Raw genomic sequence first — 13570 nt, 5'->3', positions numbered from 1 at the left:
GGTGTTGTTTCAAAGCAAAGTTGGACAAGCCATCGGGTCCTGGAGCCCTAGAGGCGGTAGCTTTCTTTATGAAGTATGAGATGTCCTCTTTATCAAACTTTAAAACAAATGTATTTGTTTCCACAGATGCTAAATCATTAGATGAAATTTGCGGGAGCTCGTACAATTGCGTAAAATGTGTAACCCAAGCTTGATGTGGGACATTATTACATTTTAATGCAATTTGGTGTCCTGTTGAACTCTGATTAATAGTCGCCCATATTTGGGCAGTGTTTTTCCCAGAAAGATTCCTTAGCATACAAGCACTATCATTTTGATATAGAGTGGCTTTCATGCTTCACATCCAATTCCTATGTTTAGTTTTTAACTTTAGCAATAGGCCATTCTTTTGTTCTGATGCTGTTTTAAGAATTTGCCTTTTGCAGGATCTGTATACCTTTTTTGCAGATTGAATTTCTTTGTTGAACACATGCAAATGTACTGATTTTGGCTTTGCCTCATGTGATACTTTGCGTTGAAACAATTGCATCAAGTTGTGATAGTCAACATGTTTTGTTTTCACCCCACTGGATTCAAGTAGTTCCATAGCATAACATTGATTAAACCGTTGTAAGGACGTTGCAGACCATCTTAATCTATTGCAGCCTGGGTTGATGGAAAGAAGGCCAGCTGCGCATTGCAAATATGGACTTTCCAAGATGTCTGATATAGTCCAATTAACAAATAGAATATTGTGATCGTTTAAGTTAGTGTCTATAACTTTAAATTTGGTCACATTATTAATTAGGTTCTTGTTGACATATATATAATCAATTACTGCCGTGGATGTACCTCTATGCCATGTGGGGTGAGGGGGAATGTCATCAGCAAAAGTACCATTTAACATTTGCAGACTTCGAGAATCAACAAAATGCAACCATAGATCCGATCTAGATTTGTCGTAGAAAGGTTCTAACCAATGTAAATTAAGGTCACCAGCCAGGATAACATGTGGCACCGGTTTATCAACACAGATTAAATCCAGTAAATGATTTAAATCTTTCATGAAAGCATGATCGGATATTCCTATCGGGTTCCAGTACATGTTAATTAGAACATAGCTGGAACCACCAGCTTTGAGCTTCACGGCTTGTAGAAAAGAGCTGGGAGAGAGCCAGTGTTCAGATGAAAATGAGGGAAGTTGTTTAATGGCGATAAGCAGGCCTGAGGTTGGTCTTCCCAATTTTCTCTTAAGAGCGGGATTAAGATATAGATCATAGTTATCCCAAATTGGGAGATCCACAAGCCATGTTTCCTGCATCATAATTATGTCGGCATTCGCAATGGCCAAATTGGGATTGTTAATGAGATGACGATGTCCTCTCGTGTTCCAACTGGCTAAGGTGACTAATAATGTTTTTGATTTGCAATGGCATAGTTAATGCATGTGAGACTCTCTATTACATGTACAGTTCGGTTTGGTTGAGTCCCTTATATTTGATTCAGAGTTTTTTGATGTGCCACACTTAATCTCAGCTGTAGCTGATTGTGGTACAACTTCTGGTAAAGGTATGATCGATGAGTTTACTTCAATGATAAAACCTAAATCATAGAGTTGTCTTTTGCTCATTATGAAATTCAACTAGCTGTAAATCAACCAAATTAATATCTTCTAGTGCAGGGATTTCTGCGAAGATTGTTAGTATTGACCTGCGGTTCAGATCATATTGAACACTCGGAGAAGGCCTGCAAGCTATGGTTAAAGAGTATAAAGCGGGTCTTTTAATGTTTGATTGCAATTGTTTTTTCGCAGTGTTTTGATGAGGTGGTGCATCAACAAGAGGTGGGGCTACCTGATTCGAGACTTCATTGGCTTTCTGCAACGCCAATTGAAGTATTTGAAGAAATTGGGGTGGTAGAGAAACCGTACCACCTTCATGTCCAATCCTCGTATCCAGTTCCCCAACAGTTTTTGATAGACAGGGAACATGAGATGGAAGACTGTTCTGGAGGTGTGGAGTGGAGGATGGACTCCAAGTTGTTTGTTTTTTCTGTTGTTGGGTTAAACAAGAGCAATGAGCATGACAAGAGTCAGCCCGTAAAGGTAACGTTGGAGTCGAAGTAGGCACATTAGTGCCAATAGCAATAGATGGAGAATTATGTTCAGTGTTTGCATGCTTTAAGGAAATGCTAGCCGCTAAAGATGATTTTGTCAGAATTGCATGAGGGAGCGCTGTATTCATCAACAGCATGTCTAATTTCCTGCCTTCTGAGATCAAGTGCCCCTTGTGTAAGTTCATCAGACTGGTCTACAGGACCTGTCTTACCAACTGAGGGGACACTTGTGATATGTGAGCTTTCAGCTCAATGCATGTCGGCCGCCACCGCTAACAGATCATTGAGAGGAGCGTAAGATTTAACCTTTTTTGGTGGCCTAACTCCTGCACTATCTTTCCGAACTTGTGCTTGCTGTTGATATTTTTTGCAATGGCAGTAGAAGCTAACATTTTTCCTTTCTGTGTATTTGTAACTGCTTTTATAAACTGTTTAGTTTTTGAAGTACCATTGTTCTTTTGAGTTGGCATGTTTTTTGTTTTCTTCACATCCAAAAATCTGACAGTCTTCTGTTTGTCAGACCGCTTTGATTCAAAAAGTGTGTATACTGGTGTCTGAACTGGCAGCTCTGAACTGGTCTGGGGATTAACCTGCAGCACCTCAACAATGCTATGAGGACTCACAGATTGTCGGTCCAGACTCGCGTCCATCGGATTAACCATTTCTGTAAGTGGCTGTGTGAATGTGGACGGGGCTCCCATATCAGAGGAAGGAGCCATTTGAAGATTGTCTCAAATAGGTTTGAAAAAGTGCGGGAGAATGGGGCGCTTGTTCTGCAGAGCTACCGGAAGAGTGATAGAAGGACCAGTGGCAAGAATGGGCCAGCAGACAGTTTGTGTGGCCACGATAACATTGTTTGATTTACATTTGGCACCACTTGAGACAACCTGTTTTTTTAACGTCGTAGTTTGCATGAAGGCGGATTGCCACGCTAACACTTTTTCGATTTGCAAATTTTGTTTTGACAGTTTCGAATCAAGGGTCTCAAACAGTTTGGCTATAGATTGGATGGCCAAATTTACGGAATTTAAAGTGATTTCTAGTAAATTGGGCCTTAGTATGGCATCATCCTTTTTGGGGGTATTAGAGCCAATAGTATGTGGATTACGCAGCGTTGGAGCCATGTATGAGATTTCAGAGGCAGAACGTGAATGAGTATTGTTTGTGAATAAGTCAGGTGAGGCAGAAAGATTTTGTATAGATGAATGGGATAGGTGAGAAGGAGTGACATTCTCTTGTGGTCGGGCTGCCAGATCACTGATTGTGTCATGTATATCTGCGATGGTTTCTTGGGCAGGAGCTGTAAATATGTTGCCCAATATGACACTATCAGTGAGTGACCTATCAGTAATAGCAATTATTGCGGCAGGGGCGATATTTTCATTTGTGTTGGCAGACCCATTTGGAGCACCAACAGAACTAATATTCACATTTGAGGGAGTCGGAGGTATTGAATCTGAGATGAGCAGAGGAAGGTTTCCTACCGCCCTGCTGTTAATGGAGTTTTGCATCATTTCAGATGGATCCTTGCAAAACAGACGGATATCAGCATTTCCAACGGGTTTCAAACTCCGCTTTCGTAACATGTGAGAATTATGTGCAAGCAGGGTTGAGGTGCCCGTACAGTTTCTAGGCAAGCTTTTCAAGGCATAAGCCTGTGGCCTGTGCTCATTAGTGCTTCTTGTTAATGGCCCCATGTTTGGCATACCTGATTTTAGGGACGTTAACACACACTGCATGATTTGATACTTAAAGAAACAGGTACAAAAACAGTGTTGGGGACCGAAGAGCAGCCAAAATAGCAGTACGTACTTGAAATTAAGAGGCTGCGTATGCTGCAAACACCGGACACAGAGTCGGTGCGCGCCACTCTCCACGCCTCAAAGCCGCCAAACAGCCCAACAGCTTAACTCCAGCCCTTCTACCTCAGGGCTTACGCCGCAAGGGCGCTCCAGGCGTGTTAATGAGCCCAGCTGGATGTCACGTAGCTCGTGCTTCACACGGTATACGGTTTGTACTTTTCAAGGCAAAGGCGTCCTTTTCTCCTTTCTGCCTTGGTTGCCTTTAATGATAATAGTGCAGGCAGCTGCAGGGGAGCGGCAAGTGGTGCTGAGTTATGCTCCTTTTGTTTTCTCAGACCGCAGCCCTCCAGCAGATCAAGGCTTTCAAGTCTCTCTCCAGGAATAAATAAAACAACAGATCACGGCGCCGCGACAGCCCAACAGCATAACTCCAGCCCTTCTACTTCTGGGCTTACGCCGCAAGGGCGCTCCAGGCGTGTTAATGAGCCCAGCTGGATGTCACGTGGCTCGTGCTTCACACGGGATACGGTTCGTACTTTTCAAGGCAAAGGCGTCCTTTTCACCTTTCTGCCTTGATTGCCTTTAATGATAATAGTGCAGGCAGCTGCAGGGGAGCGGCAAGCGGTGCTGAGTTATGCTCCTTTTGTTTTCTCAGACCGCAGCCCTCCAGCAGATCAAGGCTTTCAAGTCTCTCTCCAGGAATAAATAAAACAACAGTTCACGGTGCCGCCACAGCCCAACAGCTTAACTCCAGCCCTTCTACCTCAGGGCTTACCCCTCTCCCCTTTCATTACCAAGCTCATAAATGCCTCATTCTTCACTGGCACCATTCCCAACAATCTGAAACTGTCGTAGGTCCTCCCACTTCTAGAAAAACAAACACTTGACCCGTCCATACCCACCAACTATCATCCCATTACTACAGTCCTGTTCCTGTTGAAAATTCTAGACAAGGTGGCATAACTCCAAATCCAACAATATCTGGAATGCAACCACCTTCTAGGAGTACGCCAGTCAGGCTTTAGACCTCAACATGGACCGGAAACTGCACTGATCTACCTCAAAGCACAAATAGACACCCTGAGAAACAATGGCAAAACAGCATTACTACTGTTACTTGATCTCTCAGCGGCGTTCGACTTGGTCGACCACAAGACTCTCTGCTACCACTTAGATTCTGCCACGCACTTCTAACAAGAAGCCATAGGATGGATTCAATCCTTCCTCGACAACAGAACTATGCGGGTCCTCTTGACCCAATACCTATTACCTGCGGCGTGCCCCAGGGGTCTTGCGTCTCGCCTACTCTGTACAACATCTTTACAAAGCCCCTTTTTGATGATCTAGATGGCCTGGGTATCACCTACACTAACTATGCAGATGATACACAGATCCTTAACCCGCTGACGGGAGACTACAACAAGGATTTCGCCTTTGTGAATAGAGTGTACCTCATCATCCAGGCACGGATGGAATCTCATGGTCTATGCCTGAATGATGACAAAACGGAACTCATTGTCGGTACCACGGACAAACCTCAACAAACTGGGCCACCTCCACTCGAATTTCATTATAGACAATAACAACATCACAGTAGCCAAGGAAGTCAAAACTCTTGGATTCTATTTAGATTCCATTCTCACCTTATAAAAACAAGTAAACTCCATGGCTTCAGCTACTGCTTATACCTGCAAGCTAATCAGAGCAGCTAAGCCCTTCCTTTCACCTAACAACTGCATTACCTTAGCAAGAGCCCTTGTATTATCCAAATTGGATTATTGTAATGCCTTATATGTAGGGAGTAACAAATACATCACCAATAAGATCCAGATTTGACAAAATAATGCCCTGAGAGTAGCCCTAAATATTCCCAAGATAGCCCACATATCCGACCTCAGAAGAACAATCAACTGACTCTCCATAAAAGACAACATTTCCTCAAAACAGCTTCCCTGACACATATAAACCTACACCAGGCCGCCCCTCAATACCTCACTACTATATTCTCGAGACAATCCTCCAACCGCCCCTCGAGAACAGCTACCGCTAACCTTCTACTAGTGCCCAGATTCAAACCCATAAAGACGGGTGGAAGCAGTTTCCCAGTCAAAGTCACCCAAAACTGGAACTCACTCCCACCTACCTTAAGGGAAGACGTACCCTACTTACACTTTAGATCCAACCTCATCCACTAGATCAAGGAACACAACATCTGACCCTTTACCATATCCTGCTTACACCACCTGTCACTGTCTGTACTTATTTATATAAATGTTCTTGATGTTTCCTTCCAAAATAGGTTTAAACTGTATGATACCATACAGCATTGTAATCTGATGTATTGTAATGTAATGTACTTTAACTCTGAACTACATATACTTTTACAGCAATGTAACCTAAGCTGAACAACCCTCTTTATGCTTTCTGCCCCCTAATGCCCACGGGTCTGGTGTGAATTATAAATAAAACAAACAAACAAACAACAAAAAAAGTTACAATCCCCATAAAAAGAACTTCTATGTGTTGCCAATGTATAACTATTCTGAAATTTGGCTTCTAGGCACCCAGCTTCCATTGTTAAGATAACAAAAATGCAATGACAATGTCAGCCAAAATAGGAGATTGATGCCACAGAGCACCACATGTGTACTGCTTGCATAAATAAAAAATCTCCCAGGAGGGCGTGTTGTTTTATATCATTTGATTACCTAATTTGAGGCAGGAGGTCACATGACGTAGTACACTTTAGAGAGAGAGGGAGAGAGGGAGGGAGAGAGGAGAGAGACAGAGGGAGAGAGAAGAGCGCGAGACAGACTGACAGACATGCAGACAGAGAGAGGGATGTACCTCCGATCATTCAGGAGATTATCTCATGAATGTAGATACATATGTGACACGTTAGGGTTACCATTCTCACTAATTGCTAATGCTACATATTCATGTGCACACGTGATGTGTTATGCTATTGGGAGAATTCTAAAAGGCAGGAGGAACATGAGGATACGACATGGGGTGGTGTTCAAATACATTCTTTGATTACCCCACATATCCCTGAAGTGCACATTGGTGCACCTTAAAAACAAGTGATTGCTATGAAGATTATTTTCTAAAAAGAAATTGGTGGTTTGTATAAGTAAACAAAGGGAAACTGTGTAAAGCAGAGCAAATATATGTCTCGGCTAAAGATTTTACCTTTTTATCCAGTTTGTATTTCTTTGGAGAAAGAGGATTAGGGTTGCAAGCATTCTGCTGCCGGTTTTGGTGTGCAGGGCCTCTGGATTCCCTTCTGCGCCTAAAAAGCTGAGGAACGGAAACAAGCAAAACACTGCTGTGAAGAACCTTTTCATCACACATTCAGGATCTCACAAACTTTTCAAACAAATGAGATACATTTACAGTGTCCACTCCTGTTGCTGATTACATGCCAACAACAGCACAACACAGCTCCAGCTGCATCTGTCCTGCCCCATGCCAGATGACAACTCAGGAGCAGGTAGCTATTTATTGGTGGCGGCACTCACATAATCACTGGACCCTTTTGTAGCTACATCCCTGGGTCTGTTTATTGCCCCTTAATTGTGTGATTGAGCTGACGGGTAAGCAGCCCAACAGCTCCAGCTTGGACCATATACTGAGCCCTAATGAGATATTCTTGATCTCACTAGTAGACATCTGGCAGCAGGAGCAGGCAGCTCCTTGGGATGGGGGGGGGTGGGTGGGGGCGGGCAGCCACTGCCATCCTCTTATTCTGGCCCCTAAGGGCTCCATCAATGGGAGTCCTTTCCTAAAGGCAACAAGGCTAAGGGTGACTTCTCTTTGGCTTGAAATGGCTCATTCTCTCCATGCAGATCTGACTGCGATCTTCACCCATCTGATGCATTATGCACCATGCCTCCCCATTATATCCTTAGGTCCTCAAACTCACTACAATCTCTGTCCTCCACAAACACTATGCTCCCAGTTGCTCACCATGTGCCTGCCCATCCTATTCATTCTCCTAACTGTACTCACTCATCCATTCTCTTGGGGCCTCCAATTTGCCTCTCTAGTAATACCACTGCTTCCCCTTGGACACCCACCCTCTCTTACCATCCCCATCTTCTCTAGACTTAAACATCACTCTGGCCACTTCTCTCAACCACAGCTTCATAACTTCGGCTTTGCATATCATATTTGTCTCCCTCTGGAGCCCTCCTTCTCTCTGTACCCTCTTACACTCGTATGGAGGAAAGCACGGGGCAACGTGCTGGTCTTGGAAGCAAGACCATGCAGAGCAACAGAAGTTCGAATTCTGGATCCGCGCTTAGAAACCGAACTCTGGTATCAAGCGCATTATACAAAACTAGTAAAGTCAAAGTAAAGTCAAAGGGCCTCATTATGAGGTGGGCAGTAAGGGATACCGGCATCGGTAAGGACACCGGTAATCCCTTACCACCCTACTATGAGTTCCCTTTGCGGGTCCTTCCTTAACGCCTGGTTTTACCTGGTTTTACCAGGCGTTAAGGACGGTAACCGCAAAGGGATGCCGGGAGCAATAACGGTACCGCAATTTGCGGTACCATTATTGTTGCATTCCCCCTTTCTATTGAGCCCTATGGGGGCTCAAATGGGAATGGGGAATGGCTCTGGTGAATGGGGAATTACCAGTCCCGTCGACCTCAGAATGGACCGGTAATTGCTCCATCCACCAGACCGGAGTCGGAATGATTTTGGAGGCAGCCATGCCCCTAATAGCGCCATGGCTACCTCCAACCTCATAATGAGGCCCAAAGTAAAGTACTGACCTCACTTTAGGCCTCTGGCATGCTCAATCGCTCTGTAACAAAGCCACCACTCTGACTGAAACATTGACTCCAGTCTCTCCAATCTCTCTTCGATGGCCTTCACTGAAACACATACCCCCCGACAACACCAATCACTCTTACCGGCATCCATATACACTATAATACCTTCACACACATCCCTAAATTAACTACAATACATTGGCCTGATCTGTTGATCGGAAAAGACACCTCTTCAGCTCTCTCATCCCTTGACCTCACTCACTCCTCCTTTGAGAAAATCTTTGTTCAACTTCTTACCCCCACCCAACACAAATAGCATTTTTGCATACCACTCATGTGGCACCCTCCACTGTCTTCGAATACTCCCTGGTTAGCAATATCCCTTTACACACTCATCACACCTCACGACCTAATTTTCCAATCCTCCTCTCTCAAATACTTAATTCTCTCTGTTGATGCTTAACCCTCTGACAACACATTCATCCACACCACCTTACTTCCCGTTCCTCAGTGATCACCAAAATTAAATGTAAGCCTGATCACATGGTCAGCTACCTTGACCAAGGCAGGACTTCTGCTCAGGTTCTTTCTTCGTCACTTGCTCACTGTATCAAGGTCACCTTACTGAGTTAAACACAACTTTGGTTCCCCCTTTTGACATTCGCAATTCAGCTCACTCATTCACCCCTCTGTCTCCACTCTCAACCATGCATCTTCCCAGCTGCCCAACAGCAGTGGACACTCACGTGTCTCCACTTGCAGTTCTGTAGTAAAGCTCACTCACCTACTCTGCCTACTGTGTGCAAGGACATTCTTGTTGCCCTCACAACTGCTATTGCCCAGGCAAATCTTCATTCATAGCTGATTTTGAATCCTCATTCTGCTTACATCCTTGCAAGGTGGTCCTGGCACACTTCTATACCATTTCACTTATTCATCAACACTCAGATCATGAATGCTCTTTGGCCACAAGACCATATCATCCACATACCATTCATTCCTAATCACAATGCATGATTAGATCTTATGTATGTGATCATTGGCTTTAGTTATACACCAACAAAACAGAGGCGATTCTCTTTGGGAAGATAGAAAGATCACTCAACTCCTTGGTCTGCAACACCCTCTTTATGAATCGACCAACATTTTATCTAGCTTTTCTTTTTTGGTGGGAAGTCCCCAGACCCTCTATTTTTCTCCCTCCACCCTTGCCAGTCCTCATCACCGTTCCTTACCCCAATATGTTTCTTTTTATTTATCCTAATGAATTGTATTTTCCTGAACATGCCTTTCAAAGATACAATAAGTTCATATATTGCTGTGAGCCTTTCAAAGATACAATAAGTTCATATATTGCTGTGAAGTCTGCAGCATATCTTTCAGAATTTCTCTTCTCCCAATCCCAGATAAGCAGGAAACACAGATTTGTTTTCTGGAAGCTGTCTGATGTTGGTTCTTCAAGTGAACCCCCTAGTTAGTTAAGAACACCTCACAAATGTATTATTAGTGCCATCACACCCCTCCCAGTGTACTTCAATTAGCACCACCATTTCTTCATAGGTGGATCATGGCGTCTGCAAAATAGACGTGTTCAAGACCCTGTGGTGTACACAAGGACCTACTTTACATCACAACACCGCACAGATCCTGATTTCAAAATACAGCCAAAACATCCTGATATGCCCTTTGTGTTCAGCCTGCTTCAGGGAACTTGAAGGCTTTTGTGCCAACTTGTTTTCTTGTCCAAGCTTTCACCTCCTGGAAGCCCCAACCTCCTGTAATTTAGCCAAGTATGGATTAGTGGAATTGCTTTGAGCATGACGGTCACATACTGTTCAACTCCCACCTCCATCCTCTCCTTTGCCTCTATAACCTTAGAGGAAACCCAAGATTCACCTCTTTCACCTATTCTGTGTGATGTGTCCATTCGCTCTTTGGCCTCTTTGATTGGGTCACTGGGTTTTAAACTCTGCACCTGTACTGATGACACTAAAATCCTGCTAAAGATGAGAAGTGAGCCAGAAAACACCCCTGCCACATGTTGGGCATATAACAATAAAGGCTGTTCTGACTGAAACATAAATCAGCCAAAACTGAGAGATCATTTCCATGGTGGAGGGGGCAAGGACCCATGCACTTCAAGCCTCTGTCATCTTCTCATAGCTCAAGATGGATCAAAAGGTTAGAAGAGTGGACTGTATTTTGTATACAGATCTCTCACCTTCCAGATTTCGTTTTATCATGAAATCTTTTGATACTTGCCTACATACCCCAATTAGATCAAATGAGCATCATGCTGATCATAGCCATTGGAGGGATTGATTATGGGAACAGACTGCACTTGGACAGATCTAAATCCCTGCTTAAGAGGCTGTGGCATGTCCAGAATGTAGCCGTCTGGTTAGTTTTAGGCATTTCCTTTTAAACCCCCATTAGTGATTGTAAATCAAAATCACTGACTGTCCTTTGCAGGACAGAGTCTGGCCATTAAGATTGTATAGCCCTTTGCACACTCAAGATTCTAAATTACTACTGTATGTTGTATCAGCATCAATTTCTCTGCAGCTTGAAGTCTGAGATCGCCATGCTGCTTCTGCTGGTACCAACATTCACACAATGAGCAAAAAGAGATATTGACCTCCACTTGCTGCGCTCTCCAACTGAGTTTTATTCTGTGCTGAAAAAAGGGGGACGATACAGATATAGGTTTTCTGCCAGTGTAGCTCTGTTTATTGTATGGTGGACTTGGAAAAAAAATATTTCCAGGCTTGCTGGACGTACCAATACGTTTAGCCAAATTCACTGGACTTTCAAAAGACCTATTTAGGTTGATACAATTGAGCTCAAACAAAAATGGAGACGCTGATAACTTTCTCAGTATACGTTTCCAACTATGATATTTGCAAAAAGGGACACATTACCGATAACTGCCTACTGTGTCGGCAGTTACCAGAAATGTGTTCTGTAATGAACGTCCAGTGAATTTGGCTAAACTTATTGGTACGTCCAGCAAGCCTGGAAATATTTTTGTTCAAGGCCACCATACAATAAACAGAGCCACACTTGTGGAAAACCTATATCTGTATTGTCCCCTTTTTTCAGCACAGAATAAAACTCAGTTGGAGAGCGCAGGAAGTGGAGGCCAATATCTCTTTTTGCTTACATTGTCCCCAAAGGTGTTTTAGGGAAATCACCAATTCCCCTGTTACTGCAGCATATCCAATCCTATTGATCTCATCTCCCTTTCTAACTTAACCCAACATTAGTGTAAGCACACTCTTGTTTAGGTTCCCTACTGTTCATGCTTTCCAACATTTACAAGAACCTGTATCTGTGGTGAGCACTTCTCAGCGGTTGGTTCTGGTCTTTGGCGCTCCTTCCCTTTAGTTGTCTGCTCTATTCAGGATTATCAGATTTTCCATAATCAAATCAATAAGTTTCTGTTTAATTTATTGTCTTCCCTACCGCCCATTCTGATATTGTCCTGGCTAGTCCCATGAAGCCCTCTGGTGTACGTTCACTAAATAAATGTATAACATACAATATAAAATAATGTAGTCTGAACATTCCAATTTCTTTTACATATGAGAAGACTTAGAGATATAGCTTTTTTGTCAGTAATTGTTTCCGATTCACCATAATTCATACGCAATTTGCAAAAAGTAACATAAGATAACTAGGACAAGGTTTTAGTCATTAGACTTGCACCCCCTCTTCTGCAAATCATAAAGGAGCTCAAGACCCACCTCTGCAAGGGGCACCTTCTTCAGGCACCGAAACACCCCATATCCCACACCCAGCCAAGCCCTTCTCACCCCTTATTATTGCTCCCGTTGCTTAAATGTAATGTAACCCAGCACATTGGTACTTTTGCCCCGTTAATGTCTAATCATATTAACCTGAGATGTACAATGCTTGGCAGCATCTCAGCGGCAACTCCATGCTCAATAAATTCAGAAAATAAATGTAAAGAAAATACTTATAAATAGAAAGAAATCGATCAAGTCAATAGTAGGTGGCTCCTAGGCTATTACTATCGGTGGCTATCAAATAACAATAGACTGACTGTGCCAGCAGCAAATGTGAGCTAATTGTTAATGGAGGGGGTTATAACATGTGAAAATCCTAGGTCTTATCCTGAACCGGGTTCACTGTCTGAGACCTACAATGGAACACCCAGCATTTCTCCATTTGGGACAACTTCAACATTGTGTTGAATACAACTCATACATCTATATGTACATTGTTAAAAATCATCTAGGAATGTATTATGAGATACCACATGTGATTAAAGGCAGTGATATTTTCATAGCATCAAATTGGGCTCATCAGGTGTGCAAATATTGAACATACAAATATAATGAACCATGCCCATTAGGTTTCCCCAGATCTCACTGACATACTGTACCTTGAAGAGCCAGAAGGATCTGAAACGGCTCTGTGGTGGTGTGGGTGTTTCTGGGGGTGGTCTCATGCCCCCACCCTGCAGGATGACACAAAGATATTTGATGTTCATATTTCACGTAACACAGTTTATTATTTGCATTCATTGGCAGATGATTTTTGATTTTAAAAAAAAGAAGCAACAAAGCAACATATATAAAGAATCACACAAACACTTCTCAATTTTTCCAGAGAACAGCCATGTATTGTCAAGGTGCTGTTCTGTACGCATGTCTACATTAACATAAAAGCCATTTTCTGTTCTCAATGCACAACACTCAGTTTACAGATACCCGGAGACCACTTTGGGTGAAATGTATATGCATGTTTGGGTACAGACCTGGTTATGAGTCTATCACTGGAAGTTACATCGTGAGAATGACTTATTCTGGCCCATCTGATACTACAGAGTATAACTCTACAGCCCACATTATAAGAGCACACAAT

At 43.1% G+C, this 13570-nt stretch overlaps 1 protein-coding gene across 1 annotated transcript in view; it reads right to left on the bottom strand.

Moving 5' to 3' along the window:
* Positions 1 to 13570, bottom strand: part of LOC138468478 (uncharacterized) — a 219483-nt gene that overhangs the window by 170351 nt on the left and 35562 nt on the right. The window contains exons 3-4 of the mRNA XM_069609005.1: positions 13089 to 13163; positions 7089 to 7196 (exon numbers count right to left, since the gene is read on the bottom strand). Coding sequence (XP_069465106.1) covers positions 7089 to 7196; positions 13089 to 13163 — 183 coding nt within the window. The remainder of the gene's footprint in view (positions 1 to 7088; positions 7197 to 13088; positions 13164 to 13570) is intronic.

The sequence above is a fragment of the Ambystoma mexicanum genome, chromosome 4q (genome assembly GCF_040938575.1).
Source record: "Ambystoma mexicanum isolate Mex_15411 chromosome 4q, UKY_AmexF1_1, whole genome shotgun sequence".
In the NCBI taxonomy this organism is placed as follows: domain Eukaryota; kingdom Metazoa; phylum Chordata; class Amphibia; order Caudata; family Ambystomatidae; genus Ambystoma; species Ambystoma mexicanum.
The sequence above is the reverse complement of the archived record's forward strand: the minus strand, read 5'-3'. Positions and strand labels throughout refer to the sequence as shown.